The sequence below is a fragment of the Nicotiana sylvestris genome, chromosome 6 (genome assembly GCF_000393655.2).
Source record: "Nicotiana sylvestris chromosome 6, ASM39365v2, whole genome shotgun sequence".
Taxonomy (NCBI): domain Eukaryota; kingdom Viridiplantae; phylum Streptophyta; class Magnoliopsida; order Solanales; family Solanaceae; genus Nicotiana; species Nicotiana sylvestris.
Window position 1 is genome coordinate 88638974 of NC_091062.1, and position 9068 is coordinate 88648041.

The 9068-nt window shown below is 38.5% G+C and overlaps 1 protein-coding gene across 1 annotated transcript; it reads right to left on the reverse strand.

Annotated features, from left to right (window-relative positions):
* Window positions 1-7109: 7109 nt before the first annotated feature.
* LOC138870909 (uncharacterized) lies at window positions 7110-7634 on the reverse strand. The gene has a single exon (XM_070148751.1). It carries the CDS (start codon window positions 7632-7634, stop codon window positions 7110-7112), a length of 525 nt encoding a protein of 174 aa, XP_070004852.1.
* Window positions 7635-9068: the final 1434 nt, after the last annotated feature.

Here is a 9068-nt window from a genome sequence, read left to right on the forward strand (position 1 = left end):
CTATGTCGTAAAAAATAACAGAAAAATGGTCTGTTGGGGTGTTATTAATGGGATGGGGTTGGGTTTTAAAAATTAGAAAATAGGAGCCCCGAGTCAGATCTACGATCACAAAGTTGACATGCGGCCCGCATAATAGACCGCAAAAATGCTCCCCAAAACCTGAACACACTGTCTGGGTATGCGGCAGAAATGTGGTCTGCATACCCGTTCTGCGGTCGCATAATGCACCGCAGAACTGCCCCTTACAAAATCCCAAGGGAATTATGCGATGACTATGCGGTCCGTATATCGGTTATGCGATCGCATAATTGACCGCATAGTTGACCTCAAATTTGACCAACACACTGACTCACTTTGCGCCGACTATGCGGTTCGCATACCTGATATGCGACCACATTCTCGATCGCAGAATCGCACTTTTCTGGAAAACATTATTTCTTGACTTTTTAGTGCAGAGATCAGTCCAAAAATCTCTCACGAGCCTCACAGAATACATGAAATGCGAATGTCATTTTGGTTCTTAGGGAGAGCTTGAATTATAAGTTTGTTATCATCAAAAAGGGGAAAATTGGTAGGTTATATGTGTATCCCTGTTATGTTTTGATGATCTAACAAACTATTAAAAACAAGATAAGGAACCTGATACACATCCTCAAGAACTTAAAGATCAACAAATATCAAGTTGGAGACATAGTTCAACTCTTCAGAGTCAAAGGAACAGCAGAGGGAGCAGATAGCTACCAATTCCTATCATGACTATACAAGTCAACTCCCCCAGATGTAAAGTTGCTACCTGCACATGCAACAATGCAAAAATAGTGCAGCTGTCAACTTTGTGGGGAATTCCTACCTAACTTGCTTGCATCATTCAAGTAATGTCACAAATCAATTATTAACATTAAGCAAAGGAAAAACAAAACACTGGCACATTTAAGAATTGATCAAGAACTCTCTCAAGTCATCTATCAATCTTGCAAGTGACTCTCATGGGCATCAAGAACAAAGAACAACATAACAACAGACCAGTTTCCTGTATCGAGTTATTACATGTCCTTAGTTGTGTTGTAGCTTTGTTAAAGCACTCTACTTGTAATTCCTACTTAGCTTAGTTAGAAGCATTATGTAGGAAATCTTTTTAAATCATAAACCCTTGTGTTTGTGTCTTGGCTAGAGTTAGTCGAGTTGTAAAGTCTTTGTAAGAGAGTTATTACAAAGTGGCTTATAATAGTATTGTTACAAGTTAGTAAGGGATTAAGAGGTTAATTCCTAGGTTACAATAGTTTGTAATCCAAAGTTTGCTCAGTAGTGAAGTTTAAATCTTATAAGGGTAGCTCGTGGTTTTTGATCCCGTGAGCTGGGAGTTTTCCACGTAAAACTCTATTGTGTCATTTACTTGCTGCAGTGTGCGTGTATTCTGTGGGAACTAATAGAGAACCTTGTTCTCTATATAGTTTGGTGGACCCTTAATTTCTATCAGAGAATTAGAGAGGGAAAAGTAAGAGCTCGTGAGTGAAGAAGAAGAAATCTCAAAACACTACTAAAAATGAAGAAAACCAACAAAAATCTATCAAGATTGGTCGATTTATAAAGAAAACTGACCAGAAATCGATTGAAAAAAAAATCGATAAACCATGGGTCAGTAGAGCAGATCGATTGAAGTCAGTCGATTTTACCGACCGCAAACAATTAATTCGAGAAACCTAAATTTATGTCTTATTCCAACACATAACCCAAATAAAATTAAATATACCAACCGCAGATGATCCTTATATATATATATATATATATATATATGATGTTTGGCTTAGAGTATGCATATTTTTACATATATTGCCTCACATTATGCTCATGTCTCGTAGATTTCGGATGTATAATATAATGATTTGTGCTAATTTGTGATATTTCTATGTGTAGGAATCATTCGGATGCGATTTGGGATGAACGTGCATGAATTGGATCGAAAATGGGAAGAAAAGGCAAAAATGCACATTTGAGGGCCACAAGCAACGTGGGGCACTACCTGTGGTGCTTAAAACAGAATGATAAAAAGTTGAGCGCCAGGGCCAATGCCCCAAGCTTCCTTGAACGCTCAAAACATGAACATGCTCTATTTCGATCGAGACTCGGTTATGTCGACCCCAAGACGTCCCCAACTCATATAAAAGCAAACCTAGGCCTATTTTGAGGAAAGAGGACATTTTTGAGAGGGAAACACAAGCACAGAGTCGCCATGGAGGCCGACATTCATCTAGTTCCAAGTTTCTTCCACCAAACTTAATAATTTTTATGTTTCTTTGTATGATTTGTTGTTTGTATACCATGTCTATGTGGAGCTAAATTTCACGTTCTAAGGTTGTCGTTCTTTCATGACTATTGTTATTTATATATTGATTTTGATTTCTTATTTTATCATATTAGTTTATTTATTCAATCTTGAACTTAATTATTTGATTGCTTGATTACCAATTGAATACTATTTATGAAGCTAGAGTTAAACTCGAAAGTAGGAATTCTAGATTGCACAAAGGATTGAGTAGAGCAAGTTCTTGAATCTGGGCATCGGGGAATGGATTCGCTATTAGGATAGACATATACCTAATTGCCTTTCTTGGTTGATATACAGGAATTATAAATGTGTTCTTGTTGATTCTACACTCTATAGGCATATAGGCCTTAGGTTAGCTTGAATATGGAAGTAAGAACTCGACAGATTCTTATGAGCAATATTAACCATGTAAACCAATAAACTAGACAAATTAATTAGTCAATTCAATTGAAGAATACAATAGGAATGTTAGATAGACCATGACCCTAGATCGTTTTCGTTACATTGATATCATAAAAATCTGCTTTTTCCTTGTTCAGAGTTCACCATTTATTTTCCTTTATTTTGATTAGTTTATAATCGAATATTTCTAGGTTTAATTCTTGTTTAAATAATTAGGATAGTCTAATTTAGTTAATATTTAATCACAAGTGCTCGTGGGTTCGACGTCCGACTTTTAGTCACTTTATTACTTAACGACCATGTATACTTGCGTGTGCGTTTGGCCGCAACAAGTTTTTGGCGCCTGTTAGAAACTAAGCATCCACCAGACTGTATAGAAAACCGGGTTCTCTATCAGCTCCCACTGTAAGTAGCAGACTGTATAGTTGACTTATACTTCTGTTAGGGGAACACCAAGGTATCAGGTCCCTAATCTGGTTCCTGTAAATCGAAAGAACACTGCCCAGATTATTTTGAGTCGATTAACTTGAATGATTGTAACAAACATGCTTCAGGTCCATTATCTGGTTCTCACATGAAGTAAGTCATTTTACCTTCCTTGATTGTATTTATACATGTGTGACATCACTTACAATGATGTAAGCAAGGTAGGTAAAAAGCCTTCCACAGAAAGTTGACTGTTGCACTGTTCATGTACAATAGCGTGTGTAGGCAGCAACTTTCCTGCTGGAGAGTTGACTTCATACAGTCTCCTCGGGAACTGGTAGGGACCTGTTCCCTAAGTTGTTCCTTCTACTCTTCCTCACTTGAGTCATTGCTATCAGCTTTGAGTACCGGGTTATTTTCTTTCTTTGGTTCTCTTCTTTCACTGTCTATCTTCCTCTTCATCTCGTAGGTCTTCAGATTTCCAACTAGCTCTTCTATGGTCAGCTCCTGCAGGTCCTTTGATTTAGAAATAGCATTCACCTTGATTTCCCAAGGGCTAGATCCCAACCTAGAACTTTGGGATCTCAAGTCTTGTAGATATGTAACAAGTTCCTTATCTGGTTCTGAATGGTAAGTTTGTTAGATCATCAAAACATAAAGTAAAGTACTTGTGCCCAAGGTACTTATAACCTATCAATTTCCCCCTTTTTGATGACGACAAGCTTAGAATTGATATTCCCTATGAGAACTAGATCTCCATATTATTCCCCCTACGAATAAGCCATATTCCACATAAAAATCAAACCTAAGGAGCCGATCACAACTGGTTCCTCAAAACTGTTTGGAAAATCATCAAAACTCAAAGTTCCATAACTTATCAATTTCCCCCTTTTTGATGGTGACAAACCCAGAATTAATATTCCTCTTAAGAACCAGATTTCACACATGTTTCCTACGGATCAAACCTATAATCAACATATTATTAACAACGTCCCCCTTGCGAAGCAGAGCTATCTCTTGAGAACCAGAGAACCATATTCCTCATATGTTTCACTGCATTGTTAGCAACATTCTGCCTGCAAAGTTATCAATTTCATGCACAACATTTGATTCTGTTCCTCCCATGTTGACACCTATATAACACTTCAGCAGCTTAAAAAGGCATATAAGTATTGAAGAGACTACTAATCTGAGTCATAGGAGCCAGGTTCCATGACTGTTTTTGAAAATTTTGAGCAAAGACTCCTAGAAGTGCAATGTCACTCTTACTTGTTTTTGTCTTGAAACTACCATATGTGTATACTTGTAACAGTATAGATTTGAGTTAGATGTCGCCAAAAAAAACTTTTTAGCATTGTACCTTTCTTTCTTAACATAGCCAATCATCCAGGGACCAGGTCCTCAGTTGAGCTTGATCAACCCCGACTCCAGACGATTTCTTTCAAAATGTTCCCTGCTCAGTGCCTTGGTGAAGATGTTTGCAACCTGATCCTTCGTCTTTTAGAACTTCGTACAGATCAGAACCTTTTCAACATTGTCCCTGAGAAAATGGTGTCTGACGTCAATGTGCTTAGTTCTTTTATGTTGAACCGGGTTCTTTGACATGTTGAGAGCACTGATGTTGTCACATAGAAGCAGTACACAATCAATGTATACACCAAAATCTTCCAATTGTTGCTTGATCCATAGTGATTTAGCACGAGGCAACTGCAACATATTCTACTTCAGCTATTGAGAGAGCTACTGAGTTTTATTTCCTTGTACCCCATGAGATAAAACATGATCCAAGGAAATGAGCCATTCCAGATGTGCTTTTCTTGTTCACCAGATAGCCTGCATAATCAACGTCAGCATAACCAATAAGGTTGAAATTGTCACCTGAAGAATAGTACAGAACCAGGTTCTGTGTCCCCTTAAAATATCTCCGAATTCTCTTAGCAGCCTTCAGATGAGATTCCTTAGAATTTGATTGTAACCTTGCACATAATCCCACACTAAATACAATGTCTAACCTGCTGACAGTAAGATAGAGTAGAGATCAAATGATTCCCCTTTGATGCTTCCATATCAAACCTTTTCAAGAGTTCTTTGATGTATTTCTATGGACTGATACACATTCCCTTTATGGACTGCTTCTCTTGAAGACCCAGGAAGACATTCAGTTCCCCCCAACATACTCATTTCAAACTCACTTCCCATGAGTTTAGCAAATTCTTCACATAATGAGTCAGTTGTAGCTCCAAATATGATTCCATAAGCATATATTTGCACATTGAGTAGGTTCCTTCATGATTTCTTTCACACCAAGCACAGGGAGCCTGGATTCTATAACCGTTCTGTCAGTAGGTCGTGGAACCAGGTTCCACGTTCTATTCCTCTCAAGTTGACAGAGCTCTTCTTGTATAGCTGTAATCCAGTCAGCATCTTTCAATACTTCCTTGATATTCTTAGGCTCTATTTGAGAGAGAAAGGTTGAGAAGGCAAGTGAGTTTCTTGTCTTTGATCTGGTTTGAATTTCTCAGTAGCTGGAGTTCCATGTATGACATCCACAACTCTGTTTTCTACTTCAGATATTGTGATTGAGGGACCAGGTTCCTCTATGTCAGCTGGAGTCTCATCTTCAGTTCTAAGGAATAAAGTCCATGTAAATCTGGAGTGATCATCCATACTGATGAGAATATGTACCTCTTTCCTCCTTTACTTGGCATCCTCATAGGTCCACATAGATTCATATGGAGGAGATCAAGTGGCCTTGAGATACTAACTTCCTTTTTGGGCTTGAAAGAGGATCTGACTTGCATTCCTTTTACACATGCATCACACATCCTGTGATCCTTGAAGCTTGATTTGAGCAGACCATGAACCAGGTCCTTCTTGACTAATTTGTTCAGCAACGTGAAACTTGCATGACCTATCCTTTTGTGCCATAACTCAACATTATCATTAACAACACTCAGACATCCAAGATCCCCTTATCACAGATTTGGGAAATACCCAACAAAATCTCGTAGAGGACCAGGTACTCTACTGTTCAATGGACTCATAATGTTCCCGATCCTTCCAACTCCCAGAATGTATCCCTTATTGCCATTTTTAAAGGATACACTCCTTCCTTGCAAGGTCTTCAGTGAAAGGAAATCATTTGTTCTTCAGTTATGAGCTTCCAGCAGTTGCTATCCACGTGCCACTTTTGACTGCTCCCTTTCATTGTTCCCTGCAAACTTAAGTCAATGATTAGACTTAGGAACCCAAACCAGCTTGGGTACCTTATAATGATAGAATGAGCGGATCAAACTTCTTTTTGCCCATGCAGGCAGCACATATTTTCTTTCAGGGAACCAGGTTCCTCATTAGTACGCCGTTTTTCAACAAAAACTTTGTTTTTCTGCAAAGACTGATTTTTAACTTTACAAGAGTCCTTGTAATGACCAGTTTGACCATAGTGAGTGCACAACCTATTATCAGCCACAGTTACATACTTCCTATGGGGATTATAGGAGGTTTTAGCCTTTTGGAACCCGATGCCTTGCCTGTTTCCATCATTACTCCTGTACATAGACGTTATTACATCAGAGTACCGGGTCCATTTAGGTGACTTATCAAGATCATTTTTAACCCTTTTTAAATCCTCCTGAAGTTGTCTATTCTTTTTAAGCTCAACAACAAGACTTGTTATAACTTTCTTAAGCTCACTCTCAAGCTCAAGTTGAGCCTTTCTAGCCACTTCCTCTCCCTCAGTATTGTCCATCCATTTTTTTGTTTGTTTTTTCAACAAGTTGTGTTCTCTAGTTACTTCTTCCACTTGTTTCCTTAAATCTACAATGGAAACTACCATATCATTCCTTTCCTGCTCAGTAACTATAATTTTCTCTATTAGAGTGTTCTTTTCTTTGCTAAGGGTCTCTATGGTTTCCTTCAAGTCATCAACCACCACCATCAAATCATCTCTAGACTGTTAAGCATCTCCTAGCTCTATGATTAGGGCATTTTTATCATCAACAAAACTATAATATGTATCAATTAGAACATTTGCTAATGACATCAATTTTTTCGAAGAGTAGGACTTTAGATTTCTCTGAACATCCCTGAAAGTTACCTCATCATTGTCAACCTCTTCATTCTCATCGGACTGAGCCGTCAATACAAAAAATGAATCAAATTCCTTTGCCTCATTTTGCACTGCCATCATGGAGTTGCTTTCGGCATTTGGTTCCTCTTCTGATTCACTAGAGGAGTCTCCCCATGCAGCAAGAGCTTGCTTCACAACATTGTCAACTACACGTTTTCGGCTGAATCGTTTGTTAGGAACCGGGTTCCTTTTTGCTACTTTGTCAGAGTTGTGTTTATGATGCTCTTGTTTTAGAAATGGGCAGTCTTTGATGAAGTGTCCAGGATTTCCACACTTATGACAACACTCATTTCCTTTGAGATTCCTGCTGGAACTTCCTTTCTTTGGGATCCCACCATTTTTGTGACCCATCTTCTGAAATCTTTGTGGTCTATTGGTTGATTGCCTTTCCTCGAAGTTTGGTGGAGTATCCATGCAGATCCTTTCTAGGTGTTAACCTTTTAGAAAGAACCCGCTCTGGTATCAATTGTTAGAAACTAAGCATCCACCTGACTGTATAAAGAACCGGGTTCTCTATCAGCTCCTACTGTAAGCAATAGACTGTAAAACCAACCAGTATAAGGAATCAGGTTCTCTAATTTTTCCACAGTAGCACGATAGTAAGTAAAGAACACAGAGGATTTTTACGTGGAAAAATCCTAACTCAAGGGGACAAAAACCACGACCTACACTTGTAGGCTTTCAACTTCACTAACTTGTAAACACCTATTACAAGCCACTTTATAATGACTCTATTACAAAGAATTTAACTAACTTGTGGTACTCTTACCACAAGCCACTTTGTGACTCCCTAGTTACAAAGAATTTAACTAACTTGTGATGCTCTCACCACAAGCCACTTTGTCACTCTACAGTTACAAAGGCTTTTACTCACTCTAACTTGTAATAACACTTATTACAAGCCACTTTGCAACTCTCTAGTTACAAAGACTTTAACTTATGACTAAACCTAGTCACAACATAAACTGAAGAGTTTACGGATTTTGGGTTTCCTAAAAACAGCTTCTAAGAAAGCAAGATAGGAGTTACAATAAGGAACAAATAAGAAAGACTCAACAAACCTAAGGACTTAAGATATCTTCGATCTTGGATCAGGTCCTTGAGGTTGCAGCAGCTTTGTTCTTGAGAGAGGTTGTTGCAAGTCTTGGAAGAGGATTTTCGTTTCTGATTTTGCAAGTCTTAGAACCTGAATCTTGTGCCTTGCATAAGGTTTATACTACAAAAGACATTACCTTAGTGATGTCCATTCTCAATGGGAAGTGAATGCTGTACTATCTGCTACACTATCTGCTGCACTGTTGCAGGCAGTCACTTTCTGTAGTTGCTTTCCAGCTGTACAATTGACTTATACTTCTGTCAGGGGAACACCAAGGTATCAGGTCCCTAATCTGGTTCTTGTGAATCTAAAGCACACTACCCAGATTATCTTGAATCTATTAACTTGAATGATTGTACCAGACATGCTTCAAGTCCTTTATCTGGTTCTCTCATGAAGTAAGTCATTTTACCTTCCTTGATTGTATTTATACGTGTGTGACATCACTTACAATGATGTAAGCAAGGTAGGTAAAAAGCCTTCCACAGAAAGTTGACTGTTGCACTATTCATGTACAATAGCGTATGTAGGCAGCAACTTTCCTGCTGGAGAGTTGACTTCATACAGTCTCCTCGGGAACTGGTAGGGACCTGTTCCCTAAGCTGTTCCTTCTACTCTTCCTCACTTGAGTCATTGCTATCAACTTTGAGTACCGGGTTATTTTCTTTCTTTGGTTCTCTTCTTTCACT